This window comes from Typopeltis vanoorti, chromosome 3 (assembly GCF_054136105.1).
Source record: "Typopeltis vanoorti isolate ZY-2024b chromosome 3, IOZ_Tvanoo_1.0, whole genome shotgun sequence".
NCBI classification, from domain to species: domain Eukaryota; kingdom Metazoa; phylum Arthropoda; class Arachnida; order Uropygi; family Thelyphonidae; genus Typopeltis; species Typopeltis vanoorti.
The window spans coordinates 151612132-151628748 of record NC_143551.1 but is presented as its reverse complement, the minus strand read 5'-3'; the positions used below and the strand labels follow the sequence as shown (position 1 = coordinate 151628748).

General features: G+C 36.9%; 1 protein-coding gene across 1 annotated transcript in view; it reads right to left on the bottom strand.

The window, feature by feature from the left end:
• The window catches only part of LOC150108656 (uncharacterized), a 195497-nt gene that overhangs the window by 80579 nt on the left and 98301 nt on the right, over positions 1 to 16617 (bottom strand). The window contains exon 3 of the mRNA XM_090390497.1: positions 2571 to 2691. Coding sequence (XP_090246623.1) covers positions 2571 to 2691 — 121 coding nt within the window. The remainder of the gene's footprint in view (positions 1 to 2570; positions 2692 to 16617) is intronic.

Below are 16617 nucleotides of genomic sequence, written 5' to 3'. Positions count from 1 at the left end.
TTTAAAATGTTTACGGTTATAAAAAATGTTTGTGTGTAAGTTGATGAAGAAAGAAGATTATCGGTAAGATTATTCCAACCATTAATATTCCTATACAGAGAAGTGCGTGAGTTTCATCCTAGAATTCCCTATACTAACAGTAACTATCGCGGAGAATTAGCTGAAGTGTAAAATTAAAGATGTTTGTTTGTGAAGAGGTGTTACTGCAATTTTTATTGTATTTTTGAACTTAAGGAACTATGAGAAGACTGTATTATAGCGATAACAGATTTACCTTTGTCTGAGTCTGTATGATTGAACTTATCAGAGAAGCTAAAATGTTTGTGATATCTTAATTACTGATTTGAACTTAAGTGTAAAATTTATGATTCTAAAATTAAATGTTTGTTTTTGTTAATCAAGGTTGTATTTTGCCTGAATCTCTTTTACTGCACAGTTCATAAAATATTCGAACTAAAGCGGGTAAATTAAGTAAGTTAAATATACTCGGCCAGTATATATAACAACAATACATAAAGGAAGGGTAGTTGAGAGTTGGTTTATCTTCAATTCTTGAACTAATTCAGATATAAAGTGGTGCAGTCTTTAAATATAAATTTTCTTTATATTTGAATTAGAAATCAACTTACAACTTATCAATTAGTTAAGAATATCGTAATAGTAATTATGTCGGATCCAAAGTATAGATTGAGAAGAAGTAGGATCCAACACAAGGAACTAACGTTTGCTAGTAAAAAAGAAGAATGGAGTAACACAGTCAAGTAAATTAAACCGAATCATAACATCATAAGCATGGAACATGGTGTATCAGTCATTGTTTATTGAGCACATTATATAGATTTTAGTGAAATGAAATTCTGGTAAGCTGCGCGAAATTATTAGGCTTTTCTAGATGTCTTTCAGAATCATTCCTTGATTTCTGTTTAGATTTTCTCCAGAGTGGAGTACAACTGCGGCTTATTTGAAGTTTCTACATCGAAAATCCTCTTCTATATAGGGCACGGAGCTTTTATCCCAATCGATCGTGTGGTTAGAGATCGAAAAGTGATGGGCTAATCCTGAAGTATCTGTTCTGTTCTGTTGTTCATGTCCCCTACATGTTCTTTTTTCGAATTTCCAGGCTTCTTGATGTTTGCCCTATGTAATTTAATCCACAGGAACATGGAATGTTGTATACACTGCCGTATTTGAAGAAGGCATTAATGTCCTTTGGTGATCTTAAAATATGGCATATTGTCTTGTAGGAGATATGTAGGAAAATTTCTTCCGTCGACAATCAGCGAGCACTTTTGGGGCATCATATATATCTATTAGCTAAACATCTAGCCTGTCTATTGAAAGAAAATATAAAAAAATCAGATTCCTTCATAAAGAATTCTAAGCATTTCACTGAAATATTGAAAGGCATCTCCATCTTAAACACAGACATCCATGCAAGCTTAGACGTGGTTTCGTTATTTACCAATACCTGTTGTAGTAGTTATCAAGATCCTAAACGATCTCTATCCACACGACACAACTCAGCTTCTTCGTCATTACCTCAAATCGAATTATTTCAAAGTGAATGACACATTTTATGAACAACTTGATGGCTTAGCCATGGGCAGTCCCTTATCACCTCTCTGCGCTGATCTGTTCATGGAAAAACTAGAAGCTGACATCCTTTCCAATTAAATCCAAAGCCATTGGTTTGGTGGAGATATGTAGATGATGTTTTCATAATTTAAGAGGCACAGAAATAACCTGATTTGAATTCCTTACAAAAATAAATTCCTTCCACCAAAAAATACAGTTCACGTTAGAGCTTGAAAAGAATAGCCAATTGCCTTTTCTAGATACACTAATAAAGAAACAAGAGAATGGACAAATCCAGCTCACAATCTATCGAAAACTAATACATACTGGACGTTACTTGCACTTCAAATCGACTCACCATATTGCACAGAAACTCATGTATACAACATTCCATGTTCCTGTGGATTAAATTACATAGGGAAAACACTGGAAATTAGAAAAAAAAAACATGTAGGGGGTGTGAACAACAACAAAACAATACTTCAGGATTAGCTCATCACTTCTCCATCTCTAACCACACCATCGATTGGGATAAAAGCTCCATGCCCTATATAGAAGAGGATTTTCAAAGTAGAAACTTCAAAGAAGCCGCAGTTGTACTCCACTCTGGAGAAAATCTAAACAGAAATCAAGGAATGATTCTGAAAGACATCTAGAAAAGCCTAATAAATTCGCACAGCTTACCAGAATTTCATTTTGCTAAAAACTATATAATGCGTTCAATAAACAATGACTGATACACCACGTTCCATGCTTATGATGTTACGTATCGGTTTAATTTACTTGACTGTGTTACTCCATTCTTCTTTTTTACTAGCAAATATTAGTTCCTTGTACCATTACACATGTCCTGAAGAAGCCAGACAGAACAGCTGCTGAAACTTGTAGTCAATTCTTGTATATATGTTACAAAAATCTCTGGTCAACTAATAAAGCCAATAAAAAAGTTCTAGTTTAATATTTAAGAAGTGACCAAATACAACACAAAGATTTACCTCATCTTTTTGAACAGATCTTTGAATGTAAGGTCGAGCAGTTTCAACAGCCCAGTGAAACCACTCAGATAGCAACTGCTCACCAAACCACTCAGGATATGATTCCATTTTCAAAGCTGCTCTGTAAAAGCATATTACCTGTTAGCATAATAACTGTTCTTCAATGAGATTATTCTATGTATAAATAATGCTAATCAAGAGTGATTATTCCATTTCATCATAAATTCAACACACATTGCGTGAACTGGGAAAAGCTTACACTAGCTTTGAAGACAATGGGATTACATCATTTCAACACATCCCCTTGATCTATCATTACTATTATTGTTATTTTAAGAAAATCACTTTATAAATTTACCTTTTCTTTCACTTTATGCTAATACAATATTTTACATAGTTTATGCCCTCTTCATCTGTAATTTGTTTTTGCCTCTTTTTATTATTATTATTATTATTATTATTCAGGCCTCCATGGAGTCAAAAGACTCATCGTGGGAGGTCCTTCCTAGGAAACACAAAGTCTATCAAGACTCATCGTAGGAGGAAACACAAAGTCTATCATACCACTCATACTTCTTCTCGTACATACTCATACTTCATAACATACTTCTTCTATTCACCAAACTCTGCAGTTCACATTCCCTCACTCAATCCTCATAACTAACATTGTACAGTCCTGAAACCATCTTTGTTATCTTCAAATCCTGGGGACCAAATCTGAGAACAATAGTCTAAGTGTGGTCTGATCAGGGTCTTATACAACGGAATGATAACTTCTTTATCTCTGCAGGTCAGCGTCCCTCTCATCATTGTAGGAATCCTCTGTTCCACCTTCACCACCCCTGCAACATGTCTCCCGAACCTCAGATCTCCATCAATCATCAACCCCAGATCCCTTGCTTCCTCCAGCATAGCTCCTCCAACAGAGTATGGAGCGTCCTATCGATGAGTCCCAAACCCCAAGACCATACATTTTGCTGCATTAAACCGATCCCCAATCATTTGTCCATATGTCTAGCTTACCCAATTCTCCTGCAGGGCCACCACATGTGCACTATTACCAGTCCCAGATCATCCGCAAACAACCGAATCCCCCCCCCCCCCGCAACCTACCGACAATTTCATCGATACAATGGTTAAACAATATAGGTCCCAGTACTGAGCCCTGCAGAACCTCATCGGTAACTCCTTAACCGCCCCACCATACACAACTCTACGATACCCATCAGACAGCCAATCCTGAATCGAGTTGACCAACCTGACATCCAAACCCATGTGCTGCACCTTAAATATCAGGTTATCATGTGGCACCCTGTCAAATGCCTATTATCCAAGCTAAATCCAAGAAAATGGCAGCACATGCCTTTCCCTCATCCACTGCTCTTGTAACTCTACCATAAAAGGCTAGCATATCACCGAAACAGGAGTACCCCTTAATAAATCCATGTTGATCCTCACAGACAACACCACTCCCACCCGCCCAATGCTGTACACAATCCCTCACCAACCTCTAGTCACCTCCAGTCCGCCACTGTCCCAATGCAATGGCACTATCTTACTTTCCTTCCATGGGCACCTTTCCAGCAGCCAGACTTTCATTGAAAAGCCAGGTCAAAGGCACTGTCAGTTCCCTAGCACATTTTCTGAAAACTCGTGGTGAAATATCATCCAGTCCCACAGCTTTACTGACATCCAGAGTACTCCGTATTTGAAACACACTCTCCTCCTGTACCTCTAAACCTCAAACCTGCCCTATCTCTCTAGCATTAAAACTGACTCCTCCAGGATGAAATACTCCAATAAAGTGTTCATTGAACAATTCCACTGTCCTCTGGATCAGTCACTCCACTCCCATTTCCATCCCACAACGGCACTCCTCCACAATCATCCCCCCCCCTGGTCATATAGCAAAAACATTTCCCAGGATTTTCTTTGATCTTAGGGCCAATCCTCTCTCATATTCTAGTTTCGTCTTCCCCACCATACTAATCATTCTCCTGGCTTGTGTCTTATATTCTTCATGCATCTGCTCTTCACCTGTCTCCTTATATCTCTTCCATAGCCTCTTCTTCAAATGCAGTTCCTGTTTAATATTGTTTGTCATCCACTTTACCCCAAATTGTATCCTCTTCTTTACTTGTGAAATAAATACAGCTTACTATTGCTGCTAACAAATATTCCTTCACAATTTTCCAAGCACTAATGATATCCTGGCATTCCAATTCCTCCCTCCATGAAACTTCCCCAAGTTGATGTCTAAGACCACTATAATCATCCACCCTATAATTCCACGCACATTCCTGTCTCTTTGACACTCCTGCATGTTTATTCATCGTCCAAGTCAAAACTACACGGTCACCCTTTCAACTGGCAGGAGAGATGTCATCCCAGTTACCATCAACTCTTCTGATGTCATGACCAAATCCAAAACTCCCGAACCTCCTGTTTCCCCCACCACATGTTACCCAAGACACCCGTCCCCAAAGAATTCTAGAAATTCCATTCCCTTATTATTACATGCATCTTCCTCTCCCTAATTTACACTGCTGCAATCAAAATCTCCCATAACAATCATTCTTCTTGCACTTGCCAAGCTCAACTGTCCAAACATCTCCTGGTCCCCACCCTCTGTGTCCTTTGGTCTACAGCAACACCCCACCAAATATCATGCCCTGTCCACCTCTACCTCACACCATATGCTTTCAAAATCATTATTGTCACTGCTTTCCAAAGCCTCCACTCCTAGAGGACATAAGTCGTCACTTATCATAAGCAGGACTCTTCCCTTCCTATTCTGCTGAAAAAAGCATTTCAAACGTGAAGTAACCTCTCACTGCAGATTTTGTAGGTGGCTTCTCATGCAAACAATATATACACATACACATATAAGATAACCGAATATATATATATATATGTATAAATATTATTCGCCCCCATTTTGTTCTAAACTATTCTATTATTTATAACAGATTAACTGACAATGTTATGCAACTGGCATAACATTGTCAATGAGCAGTGTAATTATTGTTATGTCAACTAAATATTTCAGTCATAATAGTATTAATTATAATATACACTGAGCAATTTGCAACAAAATGGTTTGCTGACTAAATTTTTACAGCACGCTAATATTATTTACCTAAAGGAAGGAAAATAAAATTGAACTGATTTGAAACTCCGAACAGATTATGGCATACAATCTATTCCAATAGTTACAACTTAGAATTTTAGGTATAAAAATAAAATGTTTTATTTTTTATTTTTTTAAATAATCAGCATTCCCTGCATGGTGAAAAAATGTAATTGTAATCAAAGAAAAAGCCACACAGCTTCATTTTGGCAACGTAAAATAAACAGAAACAAAGGATATTAAAGATGCAACCTCATTTCTAAGCAGAATATATGTAAAAACTTTGAAAGTTTCAAAAATTTGACTAGAGAGCTTATGGGAATACAATCCTTGGCATCCGAGTTGAATTTGCATGCACTACTCACAAGTGCTGCCCAATTTTGTATATTTGCCTTTTATTAGTGCTTCTGATATAGGTTTCACTGACCAGACAGCTGTTTCGAACTGGTTGGGTTCTCTTCAGACTAGTAAGTTCGTTCAAATTGGTCAAGGTCCAAACCTTGAGTGAACTAAGAAGGTCACTCCTTTTCAGTTAGCCTACAGCTCTCGATCTCTTATGAATCTCTGTGCTCTGCCTGATCACTGAGACAAACCTCAGCTGGCACTTCACCAAGTGTCAGCTCAAGGTAGAAGTAGGCAAAATCCTACCATCCTGAACATCGGCCGAGGGACTGACAAAGCCTGATGTTGTGTGCTGTCTACTATTCTTGTAGAGATCAGGCAGAAAACAAGATGGCAAGAACTCTCATTCAATACCAAGTCAATCCTATGTCTTAGAGTTGTATTTTTCATAAGTGAACTCTTGGTCAGTGCATAATAGTTATCAAAGAAGAGACACACTCTTCATTTTGGTGATGTAAAATAAATAAAAATAGAGAATATATTAAAGATTCAACCCTATTTCAAAGCTGAATATAGTAGAAACTTTGAAATTTTAAAAAATTTGACCAGAGAACTTAGGTTATTTCAAAGCAGAATATAGGTAGAAAATTCAAAATTTTCAAAGTTTCTATATATCATTATTATTACACCCTCTATGGAATCAGCAGCCTCATCATGGAAGGGCTCATTCAAATGACAGCAATCTATCATACTGAATCTTTAAATCCTTAACATTCCCTGCATTAACGATATTCTGGTAATGCATTCCATTCCATTCACTGACATTTCTCTATGTAAAACTACTCCTCACACCCTCTTCACTACACTTTTATTCAACTTTCAGGAATGGCCTCCAGTTTTTCCCCTCTCAACTTCTATTCTTTTTATAATCCCCTCTGGACTAATCTGATAAAATTTCTTCAATAATTTAAATTCTCTATCATTTCTCAAAGGTTGAAGAAATGTCTCCACATTTCTTCAACCTTTCTCTCCACAGCCAGTATTCGAGTCCTCATATTGTCTTAGTCAATTTTCTCTGGACCCTCTCCAATGTTTCTACATCACACTGAAAATCAGGTGAAAAATCTGAGCACAGTAGTCCAACCACCTCCTTATTCCTTCATGTCAGGATACTTCATATCATAGCAGCATTACAACATGCAGTCTTTGCAACACTTGCTATAATGCCCTCTAAACTTCAATCTGCTGTCAACCATCATGCTCAAATTTTGAATCACATCCACTTCTTGCATCACAGCACTACCAATATGGTACACAGCCTTATATTTCTGCACTCCAGAATGCAACGCCTTTCTCTTATTAATATTAAAACTACAACTCCACTCCTTCATCCGAGTTAAAATTATATTCAAATCTTCCTAAAGGAAATTAATATCAGCAGTGCTACTTATAATTCTCCACAACTTTGAATCATCATCAATGATGATTCAAAGTTGTGGAGCAAACATTTGAAGATCCCCAGTCAGTCAATGTGATATATCATTTACAAACAACTTAAATAGTTTTATTTATTTATTCGTATGGAGTTCCTCCCCCTCCCTATTGGGGCAAGTTTAGCCCCCTCATGGGGGGTTTAAGTATTTATGGCTGTAGATCCGTGTGTGTTCACAGGGCCAGTTTGCCTGCTTGCGGGATGAAAAATGCCAGATAAACTGGCGGAAAAAAACCCAACTGCCCAAGACCAGCTAACTTGGCTATGGCTGAGAAAGATCCTCAAATTCCTCACGTCTTCGACGGGAATCGAACCTGGGCCACTCCTTCCCCAGTCATATGGTTGCGAAGCACACAGCCACTAGGCTAACCATGCGGACACTTAAACAGTAGGGGCCCAAGAACAGAACCCTGGGGAATGCCACTAGTTACCCTCCTCCTTTTTTGAGACACTGCTTCATCATGCATAACTTGCTGACATCGTTCAGAGAGATAATCTCTGATCCATCTAACCCAGGGGTCGGCAAACTTTTTAGACCATTGACCCCTTCATGGAATTCTTGATCCCTCATCGACCCCATCATGTTAAATAAATGTTATCAATAATAAATTTCTCAATTTAAAAATAATAATTCCTTCACCCTTTTACTTCATTACTGCTTCTTGATAAGAAATATTTAAAGAAAATACTTAAAGAAATTTATAAAAAACATTACAAATTTATTTACATTTTATTTACTTGGAATGGTTAATGAAAAGGATGTGTCTGATGAATAGTAGCCATTGCATCAATATTTGGTTGGATGTTGGTGAGTTTTAGCCTTAAGTCACCATGCTCTTCCAGGTTCATTCTGTTCCTCTACTTCATTAAAAGTGAATTTGTGGCTAAAACCTGCTTCAACCATGTATGAACATGGAAATGCAAGTAAAAAGGATTCAACTGCTGCACTAACCTTGGGATATTTATTATTAGTATTTACATTGCTCATAGTCACTGAGGCTTTTGTTTTTAAAAAGGATTTAACTTCAAGATCCACACACATATTAATGAGCTCATCTTGTAAGTCACATTCAATGTCTGCATTTTCTATTTCCAAATCAAATGCTGTAACAATCCAGTCAGGTACATGCATTTTCTCCAAGTCCTTGAAACATACTTCAAAGTCTTCCTTTAATTTTTCTAGGTGATTTATGTATGTCTCTAGGTCATAGTCTCAAATTTTTCCATCTTCCAGTTGCCATAAGTTTGAAAAATAGCTGTAATCTTTATGTGAAAATAAAGATTTAAATAGGTCTATTTTAGCTTGTAAGCCTATTAGGATTGTTCGGGCTTGAATAATTGTAACATCTTTACCTTGCAGACATTTCTGTATTTCATTAAATTTTGAATATAGGTCTGCCAAATAGAAAATATAATTTTTACCCTTTTTTAAATCATCACATAGTGATTGGTCCACATCTGTAAGAAACTCGACCGTGGAGTCATACAAATCAACAAGTCATTGTAAGGAATCACCTCTTGACAACCACCTTACCTCTATGTGCAAAAGAAGTTGGTTAAAGGTTTCATCATTTTTTTTCACACAACATTTCAAACAGTCGCGAATTCAGAGGATGTGCTTTAATTGTATTTGCTGACCTGATACACACTTTTAAGGCAGCATGCAGTTCGCCACTTAGATTCTTGGCTACAAGATGGTTTCTGTGTAATGCACAGCGAACCACGTACATCGGGAACCTTTTTCTTGAGTAAGAATGCAAATCCTCTGTAATGGCCAGTCACTGCTGGTGCACCTTCAGTAGTCACTGCAGTAATATTTTCGAGGGGAACATTAAGTTTCTTCAAATAATCCTCTAGGCATTGCAAAATTGTCTTGCCTTTTGCATCAGCTTTAAGGTAGTTGGCAAACAAAAACTCGTCAACAATGCACTTTAGGATTTGACTATTATACCTCACATAGGCTATGAGAATATTTGAACTACCAAATGTTTACTCATTGAGTTGGATGGAAAACTTGCAATGTTGAAGCTCTGACTCAAAAGATTTCTCCACATCATTGGCCATCTCATCAATACACCAGCTCACTGTCCTTGCACTTAAAGGTATGCATTTTAAAACAGGTTGAGAGTTTTTTCATAACAGTTTCAATCACATCTTTAATGGCTGATATGATGATCTCCTCACCAATGGTATGTGGTTGTCCTTTCTTTGCTATATTAAGAGAGATACTGTATGATGCCTTCAGTCCTCCTTCATAATCTCCACTGGCAGGTGCTTTTAAAAATGTCTTTAAATTTCTTAAATAAAGAGCCAAAAGGCTTCACTTCAGCGATGCAACATTATTTAAATTAAGGGGATATTAAATCCCACATTATTTCAAAGCCGAATAAGAAACTCAAAGATAGGAATCAAAGAGTTTCATGCTGAATATAGCAAACTATAAAAGTTTTGGCAGACTGTAGCATAAGCTAAAGCACATAGTTCAACACTAGGGCAACTCATTGCAAAGGTGGGTAAAGTTCTAATCACTATTCTTAGTATTTCCCATAATGCAAACACATCTCCTAGGAGATGTTTGATGTTATACATTATGGTGGAAGGTTTTGACCTTCATTGAAGTCTCATCAGTGAGTATGTAGACCTAGATAATACTGAGGTTATAGCGAAGAGAACTTATATACTTTGCTATACGAGCTGTCAAAAAGGTGCACCCATAAATTACTTAAATAAAGCGCCAATAGGCTTCACTTCGGCAATGTAACATTACAGGCGTAAACTTCTGTAGCTAATTGGTTCAAAAGACATATTTCAGTGATTACACCACATTTTTTTATTATTCGGTTATATAAAACACTGAAATAATAGTTCAGTGTTTTATTTCAGTGTTTTATATAACTGAATAATAAAAAAATGTGGTGTAATCACCGAAATATGTCTTTTGAATGTAACATTATTTAAATTAAGGGGATATTAAATCCCACATTATTTCAAAACTGAATAAGAAACTCAAAGATAGGAATCTTTTATAGCATTTTATAGCCGAATATAGCAAACTATAAAAGTTTGCTATATTTGGCATGAAACTCTTTGATTCCTATCTTTGAGTTTCATATTCGGCTTTGAAATAATGTGGGATTTAATATCCCCTTAATTTAAATAAAGTCTTTAAATTTAGTCTTTTTATGATCTTTTCTTTCAGTGCCTTAAAAAAAAATTAAGTTCTTTGTTTTTCTTATCAGAGTGAACCCTTTCGAGATGGTCTTTCATCTTTGCAGGCTACATGGCATCATTACTGAAAGTCTTTCACATAATAGGCACATAGGCATTATTTTATTGGTAAATAATGGTATAAATCCAAATTTTAAATACTCTTGTGAATACTGTCAGCACTTCTTCTTACTATGAGGGGCCGCCATTATGGGCACTATAACTTTAAAAAATTCAAATAAATTCAAAGTTATCAGATCACTGAAACCACTCTGACAGCTAAGGGTGATAAATGCGCTGTTGGCGTTGCATGTTTACTAGATGTTTATTGACCCCCCTTGGATAGCCACATCGACCCCCAGGGGGTCGATATCGACCACTCTGCCGACCCCTGATCTAACCAATATATTATCTATTCCATTGCCTGCTGCTTGTATGCCAACTTATCTGGAGAATCACCAACAGTTTCTCCAGATACATCGCTATATGTGTTGCTTAGTGCTCCTCTGACAATTGTCATGGCACCTAGTGGGAGCACATCTTTTGAAAGCCAAGGATATCATGAAAATTTCATAATCAGTGGACTGACTGAAGTTCACCACTTGTGCAATTTCACACAGTTTCACTCACTGTCTTCAAGAATGATGAGCTTGATGCATAAAATGTCATCTGTTTTGCTCAATGAAGGCCTGCCTAATGTTGATCTTCAATGTCACCATGGTCCTCTTTAAATTCATTGCACCAAAAACACACCTGCCTTCTTTGACATCACCATTTTGCCATACACAACAAGGTCTGAAAATGGTGACCAGTTCATGGTGAATGTCACTTGATGAAGTCCCTTTTGCTTGCAAAAAAATGAATACTTTCACAGACAGCTGTTTTGAACTACAATTGCATGGTAGCTACCATCTTGCCACTGGAATTAGCTGAGGCAACAGTAGTGCCACACTGCAACCATGTTTTTTTATCTCATTACTTTTCACCATTATTACGAAAAAAAAAAAAAGGGATTATCTTACTTTTTGGAAATCCCTCGTACATACACTGCTTCCCATCCTTGTATTTCAAATTTCAAAACCTAACACTTCGTAACATTAAACTGCTAGGGCTATACATATGCATACACAGCTAGTACATTCAAATCCTCTTAGAGAGTCACATCTGTTTTACTTCTCATAGCTTTACCCAATATGCAGTTGTTTGCACTACCAGCAAACAACTGCATATCTCCAATTGAACCTCTCTCAATATTATTAATGTATAAGTTAAACAATAATAGACCTAAAACAAACCTCTGTAACTCACTACTGGTAAATTGTCTCTTTTAGGATGCTGCTATCCATATGGAGCTAAACACCTATCATCACACAGCTCAGGATTAATCTCTTAACTCATTAATCTGTTATCTTATTAAAATGCTATTCATGTGGAAAAAATATTAACGATGTAAGATAAGATAGCAAAAGTGTTCTGAGCAATGTGGAAGTAGTGAATGCTAGTGTGTGAAATATGAATGAGAGTATGAAAGAAGTGGCTGAAAGTAATGTGAATGATAAGGTGCCAGTACAGAGTGAATTTACATGGAGTCCTTTGCAGGACAAAATGGGAACTAGAGTGACTGGAGAAGTGATTGTCATGTGGTACAGAATGCGGGAGAATGAAAGAAAAGCGAATACAGAAAATATAGACATTCAAAAAACTGGAAATAAGGAGAAGGTATTGTATGGAGATTCAATGATGAGAGGTATTGTAAAATCTCGCGAGAAATAATTTTTTTAGAGAATTTTCACTAAATATTTAAAAATTTTTTTGTCTGAAATTATAAGAAAAAATGTACTTAGTTGTAATAATATAAAAGAATAAATTACTGTTAGAACGTACCTACACTTTAGAATTGTAAAAGTTTAATAGGAATTAAGCCGGATTAGCGCTGAATACCACCAAAATCGTAAGGTCTGGCGGCCAGCAATGACGTCAGATCTTTCATTGCTTCTGGCTAATCCGGGAATAATCTTACTTAAGAACAAAGGAAGGAAAATGGAATAAAAGGCAATGCAGCACATGGTTCTGGGCTTTGTGGATCTTGGTCTCTTGTTTGGCTCTTCACCTATGGTCTATGGGGGCTCCTTCCCTAGTTCCAGGATGATCGTTCTTCCCACCACCCGATGATTCTCTGCTGCCAGCTCGCTCTAGGCACCCAGTAGCTATGGCAGAACCCCAGTGTGTCCGACGAAGGAATGTTCTCGAGAGTCGACCGGACGGAAGACGTTCCAGTTTCAATGTGTATTAAGGAATGTAAGTCGGACTTTCCTCTAGAGATTGCTAGCAAGTAAGCCATTATTTTGTTATAATGTGTTATGTGAAAGCACCTCGAAATCGTAAAGGATTGAGAGAGGTTACTTGTTAACTCGCAGTTGCACTGGCTGACCCTGTTAAAAGGGAAGACAGTAAAATAGGTAAGCTAAGCAGTACTGAGACTTTAGGAAGAGTCTTATATAAACCTCCTCACCGCCAAACCTGGGGAAGGCCCCATATTATAGAGGCTCAAAAGGGAGATCCAGAGTTGAGGAGTATATATGAAAAGATTAAGAGAGGTGATCAACTTCCCAAGAACCGAGTATTCCTCAAAACACTTCACCTAGATGAAGACGGACTTCTCTTGTCAAAGAAGAGAGTTTGGGGAAAATTTGTAGAAAGGGTTCTTGTTCCAAGAGTCATGATTCCATACAATTTACAAGTTCCATGATTCAAATGGACATAAGGGATTTAATAAAATGTGGCATCAGATTAGTGAAAAGTACACATGGAAAGGAATGAAAAATGATGTCGCCAATTATGTGGCAACTTGTCGTGTCTACCAAGGTTTGAAAATTGAAAGTGTAAGGGACTAATCAAGGTCATCCCCAGAGAACGAGGGACAAAAAATAAAAAAAAAAAAACCTTTGAGTTTATTATTTTTTGAGGAAAGGGTGGCTTTTGTAAAATCTCGCGAGAAAAAATTTTTTTAAAGAATTTTTGCTAAATATTTTGCAATTTTTTTGTCTGAAATTATAAGAAAAAAATGTACTTAGTTAGTTGTAATAATATAAAAGAATAAATTACTGTTGGAATGCACCTGCACTTTAGAATTGTAAAAGCTTAATAGGAGTTAAGCTGGATTAGCGCTGAATACCGCCAAAATCGTAAAGTCTGGCGGCCAGCAATGACAACAAATCTTTCATTGCTTCTGGCTAATCTGGGAATAATCTTACTTAAGAACAAAGGAAGGAAGGAAAATGGAATAAAAGGCAATGCAGCACGTGGTTCTGGGCTTTTTGGATCTTGGTCTCTTTCTTGGCTCTTCACCTACGGTCTACAGGGGCGCCTTCCCTAGTTCTAGGATGATCGTTCTTCCCGCAGCCCGATGTTTCTCTGCTGCCAGCTCGCGCTAGGCTCCCGGTAGCTACAGAAGAACCCCAGCGCATCCGACAAAGGAATGTTCTCGAGAGTCGACCGGACGGAAGACGTTCCAGTTTCAATGTGTATTACCGAATGTAAGTTGGACTTTCTTCTCAAGATTGTTAGCAAGTAAGCCATTGTTTTGTTATAATGTGTTATGTGAAAGCACCTCGAAATCGCAAAGGATTGAGTGAGGTTACTTGTTAACTGGCAGTTAGATTGAATTTAAATAAGGGAAGAACATGTATTGTTAAGTATGTCTAATTCATAAGTTGTTTGTGATAGTGTCTGAATTAGTATCAATTAAGTATTGAATGTGTTGGAAGAAAGTTAATGTAATCCCTCCTGGAAAATTTATGCATGCTTGTAAGCCAAGTTATGTCATAGAAGACACCTTTATATCAAGGCACAATAGGTTTTTTTCGATAGTGAAAGCACTATAGTTTCTGTTGCTCAGATAGCAAGTAATATTGTGTGTTAAAGTGCTTTTGATTATGTTATTTGATTAAGGGATCAAGTTATTTTCTGATAGTGAAGGCAGGGAATTTTGTGTGTTAAAGTGTTCTTAATTAAGTTAATCTTTAATCAACAATTATATGCTTTGTATCATATCTTTTAGTTTGATAATAAACATACTTAGCCAATGCACTATCCCGAAAATATTAATGAGCCTGCGGGAATAGAATACAGTAACGAGCCGCGACTTGCATATAAAGATATTGTGTAGAAGTTTTAACTTATTTTTGTTATCTTCTCGCCCTGACTTTCAAACATAAAAAGATCAATTAAGTGGTGCAGTCGTTAAGATCAAATAAATTTTCTTAATTGATATTGTGTGTTTGCTCAGGGACTATTATGTTAGATAGACTACTACTCGAGGTCTAACTAACCATAGATAAGAGGGGGGGGCAAGAACAAGTATAAGTAAGGACAGACAGATAGATAGAACAGATAAAGAGAAAAGTAAAAGAAGATAAATATTTTACAAAGGAGCAACTGACAAGGATTAAATAAAACTACTATAATAGTAAGATAAGATAATAAAGAAGTAGAGATATAAATTTACAGTACATCTCATGAGAAAATGACGAAAGCTTGTTTCTCAGGTGCAAAGATCAAGAATTTTAGTGAAGCTGTTAGTTTTCAGAAGGGAGAAGTGAAAGAGTTAATTGTTTCGGCAGGAACAATTGATTTGAAAGGGAAGAAATATGCAATGAAAGAGAATATGAAAAAGTTGCTGAAAGAAGCAAAAATGAAGAGTAAAAAAGTAAAGATTTTGAGTCTGCTGCCACAGTATGATAGAACAGAATGGAGAAGAAGGGCTGTGATTACTAATGAGTCAATGAGAAGATTGTGTGTAGTTCATAGATGTATGATGGAGTGAGTTTGATGAATGATAGGACTTATGAGTATATGTGCCAGCCTGATGGACTATATTTGAATGGTTTGGAGTGTTTTTTTTTTTTTTTAAGTTTGGCCCATACATGAGAGATTGGTTGGTCAACCTATAGCATGTTAGTACCATGTATGGGAAGAGAATTGGATTTGAAGGACTGTGCATGGTATTTCTTGGGAAACACATGGGAGGAAAAGCTGCCAGAATACAGCAGTAGGGACAGTAGGGATGAAGGAGGAGGAAGAGAAACTTGTTCTATGAGTATAGAACAAGTTTGACTGTGAAGGGATATTGGATGGTAGCTGCATGTGTTTCAATGAATTTGGTAGAGAGAGGAAGAATTATTGATGATAGTTATAATGAACATTTCTAATCTAATCTTGTGGCCTCCTCTTTTAAGAGGGTTGCAGCTGATGAACAGTCCACTCCCATTCCTCTCTATCTCTTGCTTCTGTAAGATTCTTGCCTGTCCAGGCTTTGATATTGTCTTTCCATTGCAGTCGGGGGTCTTCCTCTCTTTCCCTCCACCATCCCCTGCAATACTATTCTGGGGAGCTCTCCAGAACCCCTCATCAAATATCCTGCAAACACTATTTTTCCTTCTTTGGATACTAGCCATATAGTCTATTTTCATCTTGAATCTTTTAGGAACCTCTTCATTGCTCACTCTTTCAGTCCAGCTGATATGATCCATTTTTCTCAAGTACCACATTTCGAACACATTTAATCGGTCACTCATCTCCTTATTGATCGTCCAGGACTCGCATCCATACGTCCCCACACTCCAGTTCATTGTCTTGAGGATTCTTACTTTTAACTGTTTGTTCAAATTTCTATTTCCTAATATGTGATATATTTGGAAAAATGCTGCTTTTGCTTTCTTAATTCTGTTCTTAATTTCATAATTAGATCTATTGTCATCTGTTATCCAACTCCCAAGGTATTCAAAACTTTTTACATTCTCTATTCTTTGACCATTCAAAGTGATTTCCATTCCATCATTTCCTTTCCTTGAAATATTCATCACCTTTGTCTTCTA